Source organism: Lagenorhynchus albirostris, chromosome 11 (assembly GCF_949774975.1).
Source record: "Lagenorhynchus albirostris chromosome 11, mLagAlb1.1, whole genome shotgun sequence".
NCBI classification, from domain to species: domain Eukaryota; kingdom Metazoa; phylum Chordata; class Mammalia; order Artiodactyla; family Delphinidae; genus Lagenorhynchus; species Lagenorhynchus albirostris.
In genome coordinates this window covers 95,162,237-95,184,651 of record NC_083105.1, presented here as the reverse complement: position 1 = coordinate 95,184,651, position 22,415 = coordinate 95,162,237, and the positions used below count along the sequence as shown (strand labels likewise).

The following is a 22,415-nucleotide window of genomic DNA, read 5'->3' as shown; positions in this document are numbered from 1 at the left end:
AGGACAAAGAGGGACATTATGTAATAATAAAATTATTTTTCATTTTTTAATTAAGATTAAGAAGATATAATAATCCTAAATTATACAGAACTCATAATAAAGTAAAAACTGACAAAACAATTATAGTTGTAGATTTCAACACTCTTTTCTTGGTAACTGAAATAGATAGAAAATCAGTAAAGACATAGAAGACTTGAACAACAATATAAACCAAACTGACCTAATTGACCTTTATAGAAAACTGCATCCAACAACTGAAGACTACTACTTAAGCAACCATAAAACATTCAATATTATAGATAATCTGGCCTACTGACTATGTCTCAATAAATTTAGAAGGATTAAAATCATACAGAGTATCTATGACCACTATGGAATTAAATCTAAAAAAAAAAAATCTGGAAAATCCCCAAATATTTATAAATTAAACACACTTTGATGTAATCCGTGGTTCAAAGAAGAAATCACAAGCAAAACTGGAAAATGTTTTGAAGTGAATGATAATGAATGTATCAAAATTTGTGGGGTGCAGTTAATGCATGCTTAGAGGGAAATATATAGCTTTAAATACTTGTATCAGAAAAGAAAGGTCTAAAATCAGTGATTTAGGTTTCCATCTTAAGCAGCTAGCAAGCTTCACCCAAGTAAGTAAAAGGAAGGAAATAATGAGTAAAAAAACAGTAAAATAGAAAATGGACATACAATAGAGAAAAATAAATTAGAACAAGAGCTGATTTTTTGAAATCTTCACTTTGACCAAGATAGGATACAAATATCAATGTCAAAAGTGAAAACAGACATTAAAAGGATAAGGGATGCACTTTATGCCTATAAATTGAAAACGATTAAAAAAGACAAATTCCTTTGAAAGACATAGTTTTCTCACTGAACTATTGTTTACGCTATCATTACTTTCCTGTTTGACTGCTTTTCCTTTGTTTCTGCATTCCTTCACTTCCTTAATTAGTTAACTAGTTGAGTCTGCTCTTTGGAACTCAGAGAAGCCCTTGGTGACCACAGCCTTTTTCTACAAACAAGAAAAAGGGAACACAGAGGGGTTTTTGTAAATACCTGGGAAGGCCCCGCAGGGTCCTGCTTGGTTTCAACCCTGCCTTTTCTTTGATACTCCTTAATCCTGAGGAGAACAGGGGCAGGACAAGAATGGGGATGAAGTTTTGGATAAAGAGGTTAATCATAAACTCAGCAGGGGAACTCAGTTTTAGGGGAACTTGGTTTTAATCCCCACTCTTGTTCTAACTTTCCCCAAAGCTTTGAGGGAATGGTGTGACGACTCCTCTGGCTACTTCCTGATGAAACAGGGTTTGGTCCTGCCTCAATGTGGGGAATGGACAGCAAATTGGAAATATTCCCAAGTCCCAGGTTTTGGATTTAAATCTTGCATGATTAACGTCTTAGTCCCTTGGTCCACCATTTTGGTGCAACAGACACAATTAGAAGTAGGAGGAGGAGTAACAATTCAAATTTTAATAAACCTTGGAAAATAGACTGCATTCCCTGAAGAATTCAGAATAACTCCAAAAACCAGTCAGGACCTGGCACTTCTGGGGAGACTTACAGCCAGGTAGCTAGTTGCCTAGTTTTATCTAAGTAAGTTTTAACTTCTGATTGGCATTTATACATCTACTTTTTCTGCTAAAATCCAATCTAAAGCAATTTTATTGTCCAGTACTATTCTGGCTAAAGAATCTAGTGCTTTCTGCTGGGAGGCTACAGCTTGAGCTGTCTCATTTGTTACTATTCCCAAAGTAAGAAAAATTTTATTATAAGAGGGGAACTTTTGAGACCATAAAGTTGCAAGTGGAAGCTTCCAGCAGACACTGTTTTGAGAATGGTTAGTGGCATCCCCAAGTCCGACACAGTTCAGAAAATTCAAGTTCTCATCAATACAGGAACCTGTCTGCAACCACAACCAAAAGGGCCACCCAGCTCTACCTTGGATGCCTGAACCACAACCACACCATTTTGACTTTCAAATGAATTCCCCTTCTCAATGGCCAAAGCAGATGTACAATGCATGCTTGACAGGCCATAAAACAGGCCACTCTGGTCAGCATAAAGTTCAAGTTGAATCATGCCAGAATGACTTTCCCATACCTCAATATGTGAAGATTTCTTCCATTGTTTCCCCTTTTGTTTGCAAGTCTTTTGATAGATCAAAACATTTGTCCCTCAGTGCCAGGGTGGTTGCTGCCTGCCCTGGGTTCATAATGTCCCTCAGGGCTAGGCCTCCTCTATAAATATATATACATACACACATACATACATACACACACACACACCTAGTTATTCATGTTGGGGGAAAATTAACCCCACATAGTGAAACAGCAAAACATGGAAAAACACTCTATAGGCTATACTTTTTTTCAATTATAATGAATTATAACACAAACACTGTACATGTGCTTTTAGCAGACTTGCAGTGAAACAAGTCTTGAGTAGTTATACTCTGTGACAACTTCACTAGATAATTTTTTTACCATTCTAAACACTGAGGGCAACAGTATGGTTAGAAGTAAAACAGTAACTTTCAATGTTGATAGAGAGACACACACCTGGTAAACAGTTCAATTAAATTAGTGGAATTGGTCTCACAGGCCTGGTCCAGATTGTTGGGTCAGCTGCCTACCATTGCCATTGTCTTCTTCTCATCCTGGTGTGGGTCTGGGTTTTGGGGTCAGCAGTCCTTTCTACAGACGAGTCCAATGCAGAGGCCCTTCTTAAATGGGAAAAACATGAATTCAAGAGACATTCTCTTTAGTTTTGCTGTGCATGAGCTAGTTAAGAGTAGCTGGTAATGAATGGTAGAAGGTACTTTTATCTAGGAGACAGTCCTTTAAATGATGCCTTTTTCAGTATTTATAATCTCCTTGTTGCAGGTCATGGGGCATCTGATCTTCATTCAAAGATAGAATGTTGTGATAAGCTTCAGAAACAAAGTGTCCTTTAAATAATTCAGTCAAACTTTACAATTATGTAACATAACAACAAGAAACTATCTGGGAGGTGAGTCTTAGACAGTGAATACAGACCTCAATGAACAAAACCAGAATTTAATATCTACAGAAACATAATCTTTTTCTCACTAAAAAAAAAAATGTGTCTGCAAAATAAGTCTGGTTTCTATAAACTTGGTCTGATTATTTATATAGCTATAATTGACCACACTGGTTTTTTTTAATTGGCTGTGCTGGAACTATAAAAGGTCTCTCAAGGCCAGAAAACCTGTGCCAAGGGCTTGCCAGATTCCACCTATGATATCTAGAGATTTGGGTGAATCCCTCTCTTCTTGAAGTTCCCAAAATATCTTGAGATTCCTGCATCAGTCAGGAGGTGGCCTTCCTTATTCATCTGATAAGGCTGCTTGGTAACTACAAGTTGCCAATTTCTGAAGGATTCAGGTAGAGAGAAAAGATAAAATCAGGTAGAAAAGAAAAGAAAAATGATAAATGTTTCCATCCTACTTACAAAGGTATAATTTACCAAGTTATTACAAGCCATAATTAGTTTGAGGGGAAAGGTTTCCTTATATCTGGAAAACACAGATTAAAAGCCAGTAATAGTTCAGACAAAACCCATAAAAATTATAACCACGTTCACCAGATCATTCAGTCCTATGTAACTAATCCTTGTGTTAACAGTTTTATGAAGCCATCACATTTTCCATTGGAATTCTTTAATTTCTTACCCAGTTCAGCAGTATGACCTGAACATTATCAAAAACGTGTACTTGTCAAAAAGTCCTCTCTATGAATCTTCTTGAAGATGAAGCATTTTTTTTGGTAAAAGCATCAGAGTACAAGGATAATTGTCTATAAATGACAAAAGACTTGAAAAGGCACAGTTAAACACATGATTACATTGCAATGGACAAAGAAATTCGGTTACTGCTGTGACAGACAACATTTTAAGATAACAACTAGAATTATGACTGACATTATACCAGAGCATACCAGATTTTTAAAAATTTCGTATAACTTCTAAAACCTTTATATTAAGGGCATTTACCCATACACTATAAACTAAGAAAATTTATTACCAATCACTTGACAATGTTTCCCAAGTAATTTAATATACCAAATAATCCTAATTATTTTAATATTGCTCTCTGAGATGCCTTAGGGTTTCTCTGAAGCATTCCAAAATTACCTGGAGATCAAAAGTACTTTAATTAGAATTTGATATTAGAAAAGTTTGTCAAAAATATAAAAAAGTTTTAAAACACCTGGTCAAATACGATCATAGGTCACTGTGAAACAATACTTATTTACTTAACCAAAGTGACAATAAGAGATTTTAAGAGCAAATACAGAAAGTATAAATTACTTAAAAAGTTAAGAAACTTTACAATCTATTATCAAAAGCTGATCAATATTCCAATAAAACTTTGTTCTCTTAACAGAAAGAGAAAACCCAATTCAAGTTTTACACCGCTTTACCTTCAATCTTAAACTTTACTCAGTTAAATTCATTCTCATCTTAGTCCTGACCACACAAAGAATTCCTTTTAAAGATTCTTTTTTGTTTTCATAAATCTACAACTTTCTATATCAATATCAGTTTATCCCTTATTTTCTTTCCCATTGGGAAATAATCAGCTTTAGGACAAAATTACTTTCTTTTCCCTTAAAAAAATGCATTTCCATTTCTCATACATTCTTTTACTGAAAACACACCTCCTACTTTCCTTGCATACTGAAATGTTTCCCTTATTATTTTAGTACCTTTATATACATATATATTACAAATTTTAACCATCAAAAACCTTAATCTCTAGTGAAAACCAAGAAGTAAGCAATTGTGAACATACCAGAATTTCCTGACTGGCCAACTTATGAATATATTCTATAACCTCTAGAAATATACATCTCCTCATATTATAATTTCTTTCCTCGTTGTGGTACAAGACATGTGTCTAATAAACCCAAACATCTTTAGTTTTTCTCTCACAAGAAGACAAAAGTAGGTAAACTTAGACTTGTTTAACAATTAACATTCCAGTATTTTATCTTATTTGAAATGACCTAGATATTCCATAAATTTCCATCATTTAACTTAATTTAATAGCAAACTTAAGTTAATAGCAAAACTCTATAAAGAGTTTTAAGTTACCAACACCTGGAGAGATGATTTTTAAGTAGACATTCGCAAAACATAATTATTCCCAAAGAGTTGATCCAAAAAAACTACTACCTCATTTACATTTAGTTTACTTAAAAAGTTTCATCATATCAAGTTATTTTCTTTCCTGACAAATTTTGTAACAGGAATAACAAAATCTTATTGACTCTCAGTAAACCTAGGTATAATAAAAGTATTCTACTTAATGCTGATGACTCAAAAGACTTGCCTATATTAAACCAATAAACTTTAACTTTAATACCAAAAATTAATTTAATACTAAATATTTCCCAGATCATGTGAACCTAAAATTCATCAGGTTAGTTTCTAAGTCTGAAAATTTATGTAAGTGCTTACTTTCCTTTAAGCCAATTAAATAGAGATCATTTACAAATTAATTTTGGTAATATCATCCAGAGGTAAAAACATATCATCTCTATAATGTACACAGACATCCATCCATCCATCCATATAAACACAGACCTCACTGTTTCCTCCTTGAGTTAAAAATCCCTCTTTTTCCTTTTTTTTTTCTTTAGTCTCAGGAATTGGAGACGGTCAGATAAAAGTTTGAGAGCCCAATTAGAACATTTATATCTCAAAGGCACAGGGAGAGAAATGCAAGTTCCTCCTAGAAAGACTGCTTCCTCTCACAGGATATGGAAAAAAAAAAAAAAATTAGAATGTCAAAAGAGCTCCATCCTCATCATTTTTCTCTGGAGTCTCAAGAACACCATGGCCACCGGAACCGAGGGTGGTCTAATTTTGTAGGATGCATCCTAAAGGGCTATTTTTAGGAAATGAACTTTTGTTTCTCATGTCCACCAGTCAAAACACTGCACCTTCTTTAACACAAATATACACTCACACACACCCCCTCAAAATATAAGCCAAACGAGTTCCAAAAGGCTCAAAGCCAAACCAATTCCAGAAGGCTTACTTTGATACAACCGTATAAAAAGGCTTTGCATAAGGAATTTCATACCATTTTCCTTTCCTTTTACAAAACAGTTCTACTTGAAAGATCATGTTATAAATTAGAGAGCCATTAGGGCCCATTGTTCTCCAGATCCTAAGAAGCAATGAGGCCAAGCAGTATTAAAATGAAACACTTTTTTCTTTCATGGATGCATAACTGAAGATCTCCCAGTTTTGCAAAACAGACCCTAAGGATCTACAAGGTATGACAGAGTTCTGGTCACCCATCATAAATTAGGCATGGCTGGTACTGTCAGACATCCCCAGGCTGTGTGCCAGAAGAAACAAACAATGCAGTGGGGCCCCTTAAGGTCACTTCCCTAACCTGAGAATGAGAAGCCTCCTCTTACTGTCCCAGATGGTGGTGTATGAGTCCTGGTCTGAACGGGAGATTCCCAGGTACAGCCCCAGGTGGTGCTAAATGGCCAGAGAGACTCCTCAGTCCACAAGGGAAAATCCAATTAAAGCAGTGCTCTGCTCAGACACTGGAGTCCAATGACCAAGCCCCAAACCCAAATGGAAACTTCCAGTCAAGGTAACACAATAATGAAGAATACCCTGGTATCATCACACACAAGACTCCTCTACTTACCAGGTACCTCAACCTTCAAATGCCTTGTTTCCTTTACCACAAATATCAAAAGCGCTGTGCGTCAATGACACAGAGTCAGTGGCAAGCCTCAGGGCTGTCCTTGAGACACATGTGCTTAGGCAGCTGCTGGACAGAATGAGAGCTGCCACAAGCCAGGGTTTGATGTGCCACAGGTGAGACACCCACATGGGATGATGAGTCCCTCTGTGGTCACCAAATCCAACTAGGATCTGCTGGTAAAGCCAATCTACTGACACGGGGTTGTGGTGAAGGAAAGTACAGCATTTATTTGAAGGGTATCGAGCAAGGAGAACAGGCAGTTCATGCTCAAAAGATCTAAACTCCCTGATGGCTTTCAGGGAAGGGTTACTAAAGGCAACATTTGGGATGAAAGATGCAAGGTGCATGATTTCTTCTAATTAGTTGATGGTGAGGTAAGAGTGGTGTTTCAGAAGTCTTAATCATCAACCTTCTGATTCCAGTCTTCTCAGGTGTACATACTTGTGGTCTGCATGTTGTCACCATCCTCCAGGCAGGGAAGGGTATCTTAGTTTTGCTGAACAACTCAAAGATATGTATCAGTTATGTGTATCCTTTGAGGAGGAAATAGGACTGTCTTTTATCACTGAACTGTTTAAACTATCATTACTTTTCTTGTTTGCTTTACCTTTGTTTCTGTATGCCCTCACTTCCCTAGTTAACTACTTGTGCCCACTTTTTGGAACTCAGGGAAGACCTAGGAGACTAAAGCTTTTTGCTACAAACAAGAAACAGAGAACACGGAGGGGCTTTGGTACCTGGGAGGGCCCTGCAGGGCTCTGCTCAGTTTCAATCCCGCCTTTTCTCTGACACTCCTCAATCCTGAGGAGAACAGGGGCAAGACAAGAAAGGGAATAACGTTTTAGATAGAGAGGTTAATCGAACTCGGCAGGGGAACTTGGTTTCATAATTACTGGACAAAACGCAAGCATCTCGAGGACCATACAATTAGGTAATCGTAGAGCGGAAGCTTTTGGTAGAATAATCAAATCAAAAAGCTTCCTTTGATTATCAAAAGATAATCACTTTTGTCTGCCATACAGCTTTTACGGTATGATAGGCCTCGTGTTGTCTCTCTTTTGAGAGCTATAAATTCCTTTGGAATGCAAAGCAAGACCAGAGAAGGGGCCAGGAGGAAGGAGGCATTAAACAGGGATCTACACAGAACAGGATGCTGCATAGCTGTTTGGCCTCCCTATAATACTATTCATTGCCTAGAATGCTTGATGTACAAGTAGCTCTCTGGAACAGGTGGTAGAACTGGCTGATTCAAGAGTCAAGGTTCAGAAAACCATTAGAGACGAATACCAACAAATACAGAGAATTAATGACTTCAAACATGTCTTGGCAATTAATTAAAATGGAACAGAGATTACAGTCTAAATCTCAATTCAGTGTCCTTTTCCCTGCACCCACTGCCAACCGCCTCTGATCAAAATTTTACACTAGAATTTTCATACTTCAATTGGGCACTTCCTGTCAAGGTTGGTCATTAATCAGTGATTATTTTGTGTAAAAAAATGGGATACTTCCCACAGCACCTGGTGCACAGTAAATGCCGGTTAAATGTTAACAAGTGTTATCCTTTATTTTTAGCCTCTTTATTGGGGAAGACTGGCTTTACATGGTAATTAAATCTGAATTTACAAATGCAAATCTCAGGCAGAAAATTTTCTGGGGTGGAAGATGGATTGTGTAGACTGCACGATGGTACAATAGATCCAGAGGTCTGAAACCAGTACAGGGGAGGAAAGATATCTTCTAAGTTCTCTACTGGGACCGCTGTAATAAAAGAGATTAAGAATAGAAAAGCATACAAATGTGTTTGTTTTACGTGACATGGGAGCCCTCATAAGGAAATGAAGATCCAAAAGATGGTTAAACCTGTTCTTTCACTGGGTTTGATGAAGAGTGGAAAGTCATGGAAAGATATGATAGGGCAGAGTATGAGCTAAGCGTAGTAAACTGGGAGAACTCAGCAACGCCTGTTCAGATTCCTCAGTGTGTCTTTCTTCCGGGTAAAGGGAGGGCACCTTTCACATGATGGTTTATACCTGCTTCACAGGAAGGTCAGAGACTCCTTCCTGAACATCCCATTTCTCAAATTCCTTCAGCTTAAAATATTCAACATGCCAAGGTGCCATACTTTGGGGTAGTGTGTCCTGAACACTGAGAATACTAATTCATCCTTTGATTTAAATTTACAGAAATAATGCAATCACATACAAGGCAAAGAATTAAAATTAAAAAGATTGTGGGCTTCCCTGGTGGCGCAGTTGATGAGAGTCTGCCTGCCGATGCAGGGGACACGGGTTCGTGTCCCGGTCCGGGAGGATCCCATGTGCTGCAGACCGGCTGGGCCCGTGAGCCGTGGCCGCTGGGCCGGCGCGTCTGGAGCCTGTGCTCCGCGGTGGGAGGGGCCGTAAGAGTGAGAGGCCCACGTACCGCAAAAAAAAAAAAAAAAAAGATTGCAAAACCTTAGCTGAAAACCTATCTGGGGAAAGAAGAACCCAAAACAACTCACTGTATTCCCTATTCATTTTTTAATGGAAGTATAGTTGATTTACAATATTATATTAGTTTCAGGTGTACAACATAGTGATGAAATATTTTTAAAATTATAACCCATTTAAAGTTATTATAGAATATTGGCTATATTCCCTGTGCTATACAATATATCTTTGCAGCTTATTTATTTTATACATAGTGATTTGTATCCCTTAATCCCCTCTCCCTACCTTGCCCCTCCCCCTTTCCCTCTCCCTACTGGTAACCACTAGTTTGTTCTCTATATCTGTTAAGTCTGTTTCTTTTTTTTGTTATATTCATTTGTTTCATATTTTAGATTCCCACATATAAGTTATAGGATACATTATTTGTCACTATCTAAGCATAATACCGTCCCTCCAGGTCCATCCATATTGTTGCAAATTTCACTGTTTTTTATGGCTGAGTAATATTCCCTTGTGTGTCTGTCTGTGTGTGTATACACACACTACATCTTCTTTATCCATTCACTTGTTGGAAACTTATGCTGCTTCCGTATCTTGGCTACTGTAAATAATGCTGCTATGAACACTGCGCTGTGTCTTTTTGAATTAGTCTTTTCACTGTTTTCCTTATTCTACAGCACACCTTTAAAATCAGGCAAACCAACCATAGTTCTGCCTTTCCTTTCTTTGACTCAACTGGCAACAGCACAACTTAAATGATTTTTGTTTCCCCTCCAGAGAAAGAATGCAAGGGGTCAGCAAAGAAGCCAAGGTAAGCTCATTTTTTCAAAAGCATCTACTAAGGAAAGACTTTTACATTAAAACTAGGTTTCCACTAAAAGCAGAATTACCATATGATCCAGCAATCCCACTCCTGGGCATATATCCAGACAAAACTATAATTCAAAAAGATACATGCACCTCTATGTTCATAGTAGCACTATTCACAATAGCCAAGACATGGAAACAACCTAAATGTCCATCGACAGATGAATGGATAAAGAAGATGTGGTACATATATACAGTGGAATACTACTCAGCAATAAAAAAGAACAAAATAATGCCATTTGCAGCAACATGGATGCAACTAAAGATTGTCATACTAAGTAATGTAAGTCAGAGAGAGAAAGACGAATGCCATATGATATCACTTATATATGGAATCTAAAATATGACACAAATGAACCTATCTGTGAAACAGAAACAGAATCATGGACATAGAGAACAGACTGGTGGTTACTGGGGGGAGGGGGTTGGGGGAAGGATTGAGTGGGAGGTTGGGGTGAGCAGATGTAGGCTTTTATATACAGAATGGATAAACAACAAGGTCCTGGGCTTCCCTGGTGGCACAGTGGTTAAGAATCCGCCTGCCAATGCGGGGGACATGGGTTTGATCCCTGGTCTGGGAAGATCCCATGTGCCGCGGAGCAACTAAGCCCATGCACCACAACTACTGAGCCTGCACTCTAGAGCCAGCGAGCCACAACTACTGAGCCTGTGATCCACAACTACTGAGCCTGCGCTCTAGAGCCAGTGACCCAAAACTACTGAAGTCCACGTGCCTACAGCCCATGCTCCTCAGCAACAGAAGCCACCATAATGAGAAGCCCGCGCACTGCCAACGAAGAGTAGCCCCCGCTCGCTGAAACTAGAGAAAGCCTGTGCAAAGTAACAAAGAACCAACACAGCCAAAAATAAAAAATAAATAAAATAAATGAAAACAAACAAACAGAAAAAACAACAAGGTCCTACTGTATAGCACACAGAACTATATTCAATATCCTATGATAAACCATAATGGAAAAGAATACTAAAAAAAAAGAATATAATCACTTTGCTGTACAGCAGAAATTAACACAACACTGTAAATCAACCATACTTCAATTTTAAAATATACTGATTAAAAAAAAAAAACCACTTGGTTTCCATTTAACCACCTGATGTTTGAACTCAACTACTGCCTAATAAAAAAGCAGCTTCCTCTCTTCCTATCAAACAGTAAACTCAGACTAAAGCAGGGATCCGGTAGTTTTGAGCTCTCAATGGTTTTTCCATCCACCCTTCTGAGTTCTTAGATGAGACTCTTACAATAAAAGACAGATTTATAAGGGGGGAAAAAAAAAGACCAGAAGTTTATTAACATGTATACTTTAGGTATACACAGGAGATACCCAGAGAAAAATGAGTAACTCCTTAAGGTGGTTAGAATTCAGGCTTAAATACCATTTTAACAGGGAAAGGGGAGAGAGGACGTAGGCCTCTTAAGGGATTATTAGGAAAGATGAATAGGCCTTTAAGAAATACATAGGAGATATGATAGTTTGTGACAAAGTTTGTTTGGCCAACGTGTCCACTTCTAGTCTCCTATCCCATGACGTCAAGCTTCCCTGGTTGATAAAACTCTCGGGGAAGGGATTTATGATTCATGACAATTGTGTTGCTTTCAGATGATCTGTCTTTAGGCAGATAAGGGGAATTCAGGGACAGCTTTTCTCTGCATATGCTGGTTTTTAAGTGCCTACAGATCAAAATAATCAAGATGCCAAAGCAGCATATTTTGCAGTGGTATATTCTGCTACCCTTCAATATCATCATATCATATTGGGCTCTGCACCAGGAAAAGCAAGTTCATTTTTAAAGATAATTTGGAGGAGGAGAAGGGGGTGGCTCAGAGGCCACATCAGGACTCCTTCTAGGAGTTTATAAAAACAAGAGCAGGGCTTCCTTGGTGGTGCAGTGGTTGAGAGTCCACCTGCCGATGCAGGGGACACGGGTTTGTGCCCCGGTCCGGGAAGATCCCACATGCTGCGGATTGGCTGGGCCCGTGAGCCATGGCCACTGAGCCTGCGCGTCCGGAGCCTGTGCTCCGCAACGGGAGAGGCCACAACGGTGAGAGGCCCGCGTACCGCAAAAACAACAACAACAAAAAAAGAGCAATCAGAAGCACAAATTGTGAAACCGAGCAGGACCCTGTGGGGCCCTCCTGAGCACAAAAGCCCTCCTATCTCCTGTTTCTTGTTTGTAGAAAAAGGCTTTAGTCTCCTAAGCCTTCCCAGAGTTCCTACTAATTAGGGAAGAGAGGGAATTCAGAAACAAAGGAAAAGCAGTTAAGCAAGAAAAGCAATGATAATAGTTCAGTGGTAAAACAGAATCCTAGTTCCTTCTCAAGGGATATACCTAACAACCTGATGCATACCTTTGAGCTGTTCCGTAGAAACTAAGATTCCCAGCCCCCCAACCCAAGTAGAGAATGGTGACTGCATGCTACCCACAAGCATGTAGAACCCAGACTGGCTAGAACCACAAGGTTAATGATAAAGACTCCTGAAACACCACTCTGTTACCTTACCACCAACCAATCAGAAGAAAGTCAAGCACCTTGCAGCTCTTACCCCAAATGCTGCCTTTAAAAAAACTCTCTCCTGAAAGCTATCAGGGAGTTTGGGTCTTTTGAGCACAACTGCCCATTCTTCTTGCTTGGCACCCTGCAAATAAATGCTGTACTTTCCTTCACCACAACCCGGTATCAGTAGATTGGCTTTGCTGTGCAGTGGGTAAGCAGACCCAACTTTTCCTTATTCTGTTCCCAATCACAGGTATTGTCAGCATTGCACTAAGCAACAGCCGTTCTCAAACCTCTCTTCCAAAGTTGTATTTTATTTGAAATGCAAACAATAAAGGTGGGTTTCGTTGTGTCTGAAACACGACATTCATATATCATAGCAAAGCACAATCAACTGTTTTAATTTCTTGCTGAAGAAATGACACTTGTATTTTCCACTGTTTTATTATAAAAATCAACATTTCATTTGTTACAACTCAACTTATTGTAATAATCAAAAAGGGGATTTATACAAGGTATTTTTATACAGTTTAAAATTAAAGCACTTATTTTACAAAAAGGGGGAAGTGAATAGTGGACAAGGGCTGACCAAATGTTGGTCATTAAAATATAAATACATCCTTGCAAAGCACCATCGTACCAAAGTCCATGAACAAGAAACACCAGCTGACTTTAAGACAATGACGAAGATTAAAGCTTAAGAAAAAATTTAAAAACACAGAGGATAAAACATCTGAAAGCAGCACCAGATCCTTCACTTGCAAATAAGGCTAGTTCAGCTTAAGCATCTCAGTATCCTCTTTACTCTTATTATAATAAAATGTCCTCAACGAAGCCCAGATACTCAATTTCATGTAATGTTAGGTTTAATCAGACTTTCTTTGCTTTATTTTCTTTTTAATATTCAATATTTAGGCATTGATATTTAGAGAGACATATACATAGAGATCTATCTATCTATATATATTTATCTATATCCCTGCCCTTATATTTGATTTAAAATTTTTTTTTAATAATTAAAAAAACTTCTTTCTTTTAAAAAAAGAATGGACAGTTAAGCAAAAGCACATTGTATAATTCTTTGGTGTTAACTACTGGGCAAACCCTAAGTAATGGGAAATCTAAAAGTTAGTTAGGGCTATATTCCACTTCTGAGTACAAGATATCATTTAGTTTATAATTCTACCTGTAAAGTCATGATGATTTTTTTCAGCAATAACTTAAGAATGGTTTAAGAATGCCTTATGAAAAAAAACACCAAAACCAAAAAACCAGTAAAGTTTACCTTGACTGAAGAAGGGTGAAGTCAGTAATTTCATTCTAAATCATCTAGATTAACCGAAGAATCTACCTCCCTCTCCACTCAGGTATAGGCTTAGTTTAACAAAAGGCAGAATCCAATCAAACAAATATCCTGAGTATATGGTTCACAATTTAAAAAATCTTTTAAAATTATAACAGTAAAATGCTATGCTTTAGGGTCCAAAGTCCTTTAAAAGTTTGAGAATTTGAAAAGCTAAATTTTGAGCCTATTGTGAAATGATGCAATCCCAGAAGTTAGAAACCAACCATATGCTACTAGTACTTTGTAAAATCATCTGTTATTTCTCTTGGTTCATTTTAGGTTTGGGATAAGGAAAGGGGTACCAAATAAAATTAAATTTCTTGAGTTTAAGAATTCTGAGCACATGTTTTAAACAATGCTTGATTATGAACTTCTTTAAGACTCAGTCCATGTCTACACTCAGTGTACAGTCTCATTTACTGATGCTCAAACATTTGTCAGCCATCTGATAATCACATACTCATACCCACACTCCAGACATACTATTCATGTCATTATTCAGAATGAAGTACTGCGCTTATTACAAGTTTGACGTACTTGGGGGGCGTGAAAAGGCCAAGATTTTTGTTCCTGAATCTTGTTAGATGTGTAATGGCAATAACCAACATGCTGCTTTTATGGCACGCAAATCAATGAAGTGGCAAGCTTCCCCCTGCAAGAGATAAAGCAATTTTAAAAACTGCACTTTTGGGCTTCCCTGGTGGCGCAGGAGTTGAGAGTCCGCCCGCCGAAGTCGTGCCCCGGTCCGGGAGGATCCCACATGCCGCGGAGCGGCTGGGCCCGTGAGCCATGGCCGCTGAGCCTGCGCATCTGGAGCCTGTGCTCCGCAACGGGAGAGTCCACAACAGTGAGAGGCCCGCGTACCGCAAAAACAAAAACTACACTTTTAAGAATCTAGTCGAGGCACAGGACTTGACAGAGAATCAATAGCAGCAGACCTCTCACAGAGCCAGGCTTGCTTAAGGCAAGCCTTTCTTTTGTACCAAAAGTAAAGTCTCTGTACTATGATTACTGCTATCAGGTCATATAAATATACAGTTCATTAAGGGATTAAGTCACAGTTACTAACCCTACATGAAGTATTCTTCATTAATGAGCTTTTACAGCAAAACAAAAAAATTTTCCCTCCAAACTAACTGCTACCTAATAAGGATGGTGGCGATTTTTATACCTTAACAATGTCTTAATATCAAATGAGTTGGTTGTATACAAATGATTGACTTTGGAGTATTTTTAAATGATGAAAACATATAATCCTCAATCATCTTAAAATTTTACTGCTCAAAAGCCCCCACCCCCAATTACTGGCCGATATTAGATGAAAATGTACTGTAAAGACTGCATTTCTAAATACATATCAACCCTTTAGAATAGTTGTTCTCAAACTTATTGAAGGGTCAGATAAGCTCTTGGTGGTATATCACAAAGTATTTTTATACTAAAATTAAAATAATGATAATTTTCTGTTAAACATATAATATCTCATGATATGCTAGTTAGAAGAGTTATAACAAGTGTCAGAGGCATAACACAATTTCCTGAAAGAAAAATTAATATTGAGAAAATTCTATGCCTTAACTGTTTCTTACATTGTGAATATGCCATTATCTGATATAAGCAACAAAATCCTTTGGGCCACTGTTCAGAAAACCAGGGCTCTGCAGAAGCCAAGTTCAAGATTATAAAAGCTCAGAATTATAAAAGACCACTTCAGTGAAGAATAGCTTACTACAGGGCACAGAAAGCATGCTATGCTGAAGTTCAATTCTCAGATAATTTTAATGACATCAGTAAGTGGGCGTACTTCACGTCATACAATCACAATGAATACTTTTGCATTTAAGGAATATAATGAAATTTTATTCATTGCCCCCCAGCATGGATGATTCTAGCAATACTCCAAATTCAAAACACTTTTTCCCTTTTTCCCCTGATTTGTGCTCTCATATATTTTTTATTTTCCAATTAAAGACCTTGTGTTTAATAATCAAGATAGTCTACTTTTAAGCTTAACTGTCCATATAATCTGAGGGTCAATAAATCTTTCCTGAATTTTGACAATCCTCTCGTTTGAAAGGTACTCCCCAAAATGTTAAGCATCCATCTCAAATACCAAGAAAGAGGATTCTGAGATTAAGCTGAACTGCCTTCAAATAATTTCAAACAAATTGGCACACAAATTAGTATTTTGCAAGAAGAGGCCATTGCCATCGCAGTACAAGCACTTGAACTGAGATATAACAAGGCAATATTCTTCTTAGTTCATTATAGTGCAAGTTTCCACATGGGAAGCCCACCAGATAAAGATGCACATTAAAAAATGTAAACATATAGAATTCTCAAATTCTAAGTGATACCCAGTTATTGCTAACCTTTCCATCTTCATTTGAGCATCAAGCGCCCTTGTGTGTCACAGAACGCAACTTCAATGTCCATTTTGTTAGAACTTGAGCACTCTGTTCCATCAACAGGAAGAGTTAACACTCGTCTGACTGAAATGCAAGATACTAATGGATTACCATTTATTTATACGTAAAATCAAGTGCACCTGATTCATATAAGGTACTCCCAATAATCTAAGCATTACTCTGAAACTGTGTTTTTTTCTCTTTAAAAAGATTACTTAGGTATATTTTTAAATTGCTTAAACAGTTAGTTCACCTCTATCAAAATTCTGAATCCCTTCTTCCACTGTTTTCTCTTCAGTCCTGAAATCCAGAGAGGCCTCAACAAAACAGAATTAAAAAAAAAAATCATTCAATAACAACTGACCAACATCTGTTAAGGTAAAAATACATTAGTTTAAAAACACATTCAACTTTAGCAGAGAAATTCTGGAAACATGTAAAAAGCAGGAAACCAACTTCTGGCAAGGTGGCAGAGCAGTGCTAGAATCATTCCACAGGTCAGCCCTGATAGCTGAAGATGAAGCAGCCCCAGTACCACACAGGTCAGGCAGATTACATAAGAGCCTTCCAATATTCCCCTCCACCCAAGTTCTGACAGCTGAGAAGTTAATAGTTTGCCTTCTCATGTAATCCATATTGTTAAATTTGTTAAATCGTCTTAATCCATCATGGAATAAGAGAGAAGACACATAAAAAATATATGAGGTGATTATAAGAATAATTCATGGATAATTTGAAAACAATCTAACATTCACATTAGGTAACAGAAAGATATTAAACTCATGTCACACGTTAGAAGAGGTATGTATGTAGAGATCATTCTGAGAAAAATTGGCCTAAAGAACATGAAAATGTCACCAACAGTTAATAAAGGGAAAACCCAACGATAACAAAAAAATTCTCTTTTTAAATAGATTGTCTCTAACCGGAACATATTTAAATGGTTTACTAGGAAAGATACATATAAAAATGATTTCATATTGTGATATTATATGCTGAAAGTACTGCAAGGATATATGATTAATTTACAACAAAAACTTAATGGTTAAATTTGTAACTCTTAAACATTTTCTATATGTGTTGTACAAAGACATTTTAATGAGCATTAAAACAATCTTGGAAGTAAAGAGGAGCAATAACATGTCTAACCTTTGATCATTATGCGAACACAGCAGTCCAAATGAAGAGCTAAGCTGACTGGGGTATGGAGCTAGTAGAAATATTAAAATGAAACCTTAATTAGAAAATTCCATTTTATCAATCCTCAGATAAAAAACTGTGAATAAATTATGGTATTTTGGCAAAATACCCTACAATACTGCTAGGGGAGGAAGCAAGGTGAAAAACACCCAGGGAAAAAAATTAATATATGACAGAGGGGTGAGTTTTAAGGTAGGGATAGAAGACTTGCACAACAAACGGCCCCATAGCATCTTACCAGACAGCTGATCTCTCCCACAACAGCAGCACCCCAAATGGATTTTTATAAATATCTATTTTCCTCGATAAAACTGTTGGATTCCTAGAGAAAACAAAGCCCTTTATCCAAAGTTAGTATTAATTCTTTTTTTTCCTTTCATTTCTTAAATCTGCTGGCCTTCAAATGTTAGTTAACATGAAGGCCATTTGGCTACTTCCAAGTATCTATAGTTTGCTGCTCTGAGATGGACTTTAATTTTTTTTCTTTTTTTTTTTTTTTTGGTATCAATAAAGCCCAGACATTCCTGGTCAGTGATGCCTTTATTATTCCTGTTTCCTTTGTACTCAGTCACTTCACTGGGTTTAAGGCATGCTTTGTGTATTTAGTTTGCAAAAATAAAACTTTTAGTACAAATTTATTTTTTATACAAATTTTTATGGCACAAGCAGCAAATGTGCTGTTTTAAGAAAATATATAAATATCTTTTCCTTCTGTACAAATATCTCCAGTATGCCCTAACCCATTTATAATTTTTATCTGTACATGGTCTGCCTCACCCTTCTCGAAGAGCTCCCTCCCCCCCTCCAGATCTCAACCGATTTCATGTTTACACTTTCGTGTGGGAGGCAGTCAGAGGAGGAGGGCCCCTCCTCAGGAGGAGTCTGTACAGGGAGAGGGCGGCGGTGGGTAGAGGTGATGAGAGTAGCTCCTCTCTGTGTATGGAGAAGGTGGGCAGCTTTCATAGTTCTCTTCTGCCGACAAGTACTGGCTTCGGGGCGTGGGAGGCGGAGGCACAGGCTCTGAGTCATAGTTCAAGTCACTAGTGTAGCCCTTGGCTGTGGCCACTGAGGTCATTATTCTCCGGCTGGGAGCGTAGTCACTGTCACAAACATCTGTGCTGCAGGGTGTGGTGGGCGGTGCAAAGTGCCGGTAACTGTGCGGCCTGTAGCTGGCATAGGGAGAAAATCAGGAGAGGCTGAGTCAGGCTTCTGGAGACGTGGTTTTCTCTATCAGAATACAGAGGTATTAAACGCAAACCTCACCTGCAAGACGATAAGCTACTACAATTTAAGGCTGAACCAACCAAGAGGCAGTTTTCCATGGCAGATTGGAGGAGGAAGATAGCATGTGTTTCATATTTGTAGATAAAATGTGATTAGAGGCAATTAAAAGTGGATAGAATGGGAATGCAGAGGTGAACCCATTCTAGCCTCTGGGTGTGCGCTTGTATCTTTAAGTTACCCTGTATCATAGAATAAAAAAGAACTATTCAAAGTTGTATTTAATGGTCATCTTTGGAAAATCAGTTATACATTTTGGATTTAGTCTATAGAGTGGACCTCACCAATTTCTGCCTCTCCATGACCTGTGAGAAGAATGGGTCTTTATTATCTTACATTACTCAAACACGTTAGCATTCTCTCAATACTCCTTAAACGATCTATGATTTACCTGATGAATAATTTAATGATATCTGAAGACTTCACTCTCTCTTTACAACTCAAATACTGTACAAGCCAGGCTGAATTTTGGTAGACAGCTTAAGGAGCTTATCTATCCCATTATTATTACTATCAGCAAAGGAAAATTGCTGTGGTTTGGGGGAAGGAGTGTTGATTCCCTGTATGTAGACAAGCATATTGTCATAAGAGTGGCTCTAACTGAACATCAAAATGATCAATTCTAGGTATCCATACAGGACCAGTGAATTTTCTAATACGTATTTCAGAGTCCTAATTTATTTTTTACAGCTTTTAAGCTACCTTTTCAAGTAATCTATAGCTGTTAAGTCAAGTCTGTAGCGTGGCTAACTAAAGAAAAAGGCACTGGAAAGAGAGAAATGTACTAGTGAAAATAAGAGCTGACAAATTGCTGGCTTTTCTATCATTTCTACTTCTATCTATGACTTCTTATACCATTCATAGTCTAAGTATAGTAAAGCTGATCTTATTTCATATTTATCTCAATCAAGATTTATTTATATGCTTTCCCATCAGACAAAATGACTGCAAGAGTGGGGCAAGAGCAAGTGTAAAACTGAAGGAACGACTTATAAAGTACCTAGCGATACAGAGTGCCAGGTAACACCTCAGGATAAAGGCCATGGGAGGCAAGCCCTCAGTGGTATGAAAAGAAATGGCTGCAAAAGACCACAAGTTACATGACCTGCCAGGCAGGTTCTCAAGCATTTTTACTACCAGTACTGACATGATGTCATAGTATTTTTTAGGTCTTATCTTTCTGTCCAATCAGGTGGCGAGCCTTGGAGAAATTTCTTGGCTCTACATTTAAAGGGCCCAAATTCCATTTTCATGGGAGGAAAAAAAAAAAAAGAGGAGAGAATGAAAGGAAATAGAATTAACAAAATTCTTTTAAGTTCCACAAACTTTAAGTTAGACAAAAATTTCAACAAATGATAAAAAGTTTCACTCTGAAGAAATAAATTGGGCTTGAGATGTGGGAAATGGTTAAATAAGAATTGTTTTTGATGCAATTACGTTTACTTGAACCAAACAGTGTTTTATTCAACTTAAGGAAATTAATTTTTTTAAAGTAAAATTTTAGGTCTTTCCTTTTGTTTTTTCAATTTTCAGGTTTCTGCCTTTCTATTTGGCTTTTTAGAACAAACCTGTGGTAGGGAAAGCAACATTTACAATAAAACATAAAAAAATCAGTTCAGAGCCAAGCCTATCTTATCCATAAACTGAATGAGAATTGTGAATGAGATACTATAAACAATTTCCACTTGCTTTCTACACATCTATAAAGTTATATATCAGGGCAATCTGACTGGAATGCTAGAAAACACCTGATCTCGAAGATAACAGGCACTTGAGGGATGCCAATAAACACTGGGCACTAAGTGAAGAGAGTATAAGTTTTTGACTCTCTGCTGGCCTCTCGAATAAGACGAAAGATGACACACGAGGACTTAACTTGCTCATCCCTATGCTTTACGGCCTCAAGAATCAGCACAAAGGCATAATCCTCCCATTTCTGGCTTACAAATACATTTCAGTTATTTTAGTGAGTCATGATTTATTCCATGCAACTATATGAGAAGCTTTTCATTCCAGATTGTAATAACATATGTAAGCAAGAGGTGAACTTAAGCTTCTCTCAACTCTTCTCAAATTCTGTTCCCTTAATACTCCTGCTGTTTTAGAGTTCTCGTAACGCTCCCAACCTTAGTTTTATCCCAATATTCCACTGAAGGCTATCAATCAAACCTAACCTCAGCAGTAACCTTTTTGCAATCAAGTCACTTTGGGGGGTAACTTCCTTAGAATACTGCCAAAGCCTGGGGGCTCTACCTTAATACTTGAAAAGACAGCATTTTTGACTCTCTTTAAAAAATGTATAGTGCCCTGAAGACCCGAACAGACATTCTTCCAAAGAGGAAATGCAGATGGCCAACAGGCACATGAAAAGATGCTTGACACTGCTATCATCAGCAAAATGCAAATCAAAACCACAATGAGGTATCACTTCACACCTGTCAGAAGGGCTATCATCAGAAAGAACACTAATAACAAATGTTGGCAGGATGTAGAGAAAAGGGAACCCTTGTATACTGTTAGTGGGAATGCAAATTGATGCAGCCACTGCGGAAAACAGTATGGAGGTTTCTCAAAAAACTAAAATAGAACTATCATATGACCCAGCAATTCCACTCCTGGGTATGTATCTGAAAAAATGGAAACACTAATTTGAAAAGATATGTGCACCCCAATGTTCCCAGCAGCATTATTACAATTGCCAAGATATGGAAGCAACCTAAGTGTCCATCAACACATGAATGGATAAAGATGTGGTACACACACACACACACACACACACACACACACACACACACACACACACACACACACACACACACAATGGAATACTATTCAGCCATAAAAAAGAAAGACATTTTGCCATTTGCAGTAACATGGATGGACTTGGAGGGTATTGAGTTAAGTGAAATAAGTCAGACAGAGAAAGACAAATACTGTACGATATCAATTATATGTGGAATTTAAAAAATACAACAAACTAGTGAATATAACAAAAAAGAAGGCGGCCCACAGATACAGAGAACAAACTAGTGGTTACTACTGGGGAGACAGAAGTGGGGAGGGGCAATTTAGGGGCAGGGGAATAAGAGGTATAATATTTTAGGTATAAAATAAGCTACAAGAATATATTGTACAATACAGGGAACAGCCAATATTTTATAATAACTATAAATGGAGTATAACCCCTAAAAATTGTGAATCACTATACTGTACACCTGTAACTTATATAGTATTGTACATCAACTATACTTCGATTTTAAAAACGTATAATGCCCGGAAAGAAAAGGATTTGTGGTAGGGGCAATATCAGCATGGCCAAGATAAGATGCCTGTTCTCTCTTGGTGACCATCATCTATTCATTCAGGGCTACAGCAAACTCACAACTAGAATACTTGCTTCTAATAAATACTTCGATTTATGCTGGAGGAGGATGTATATTACCTGTAGGACCTATGAGTGGAAGGACTGTTTGAAGAATAACCAAATTCCATAGTGTAATGTGATCGCTCTGTGGCCGGGGATGGCGGAGGGTTCAAAATCTAAAAGGAAAAATAATCAAATTATTGAAATAAGAATAGTCTATTCCAGACAAGAGAC

At 37.6% G+C, this 22,415-nt stretch overlaps 1 protein-coding gene across 5 annotated transcripts in view; it reads right to left on the bottom strand.

Annotated features, from left to right (window-relative positions):
- Positions 1 to 12,877: 12,877 nt before the first annotated feature.
- LRP6 (LDL receptor related protein 6) overlaps positions 12,878 to 22,415 on the bottom strand; it is a 178,399-nt gene continuing 168,861 nt past the window's right edge. Inside the window, exons 22-25 of one of the 5 annotated variants that reach the window (XR_009543591.1) lie at positions 22,260 to 22,357; positions 17,486 to 18,705; positions 16,590 to 16,653; positions 12,878 to 16,420 (exon numbers count right to left, since the gene is read on the bottom strand). Coding sequence is in view for 2 of the 5 variants with exons in the window: in XM_060166871.1 (XP_060022854.1) it covers positions 18,408 to 18,705; positions 22,260 to 22,357 (396 nt within the window). In the remaining 3 variants the exon portion in view is untranslated. Of the gene's footprint in view, positions 18,706 to 22,259; positions 22,358 to 22,415 lie in introns of all 5 variants that reach the window. The other 4 variants (XR_009543590.1, XR_009543589.1, XM_060166871.1 and 1 more) reach the window with 4 other exon arrangements.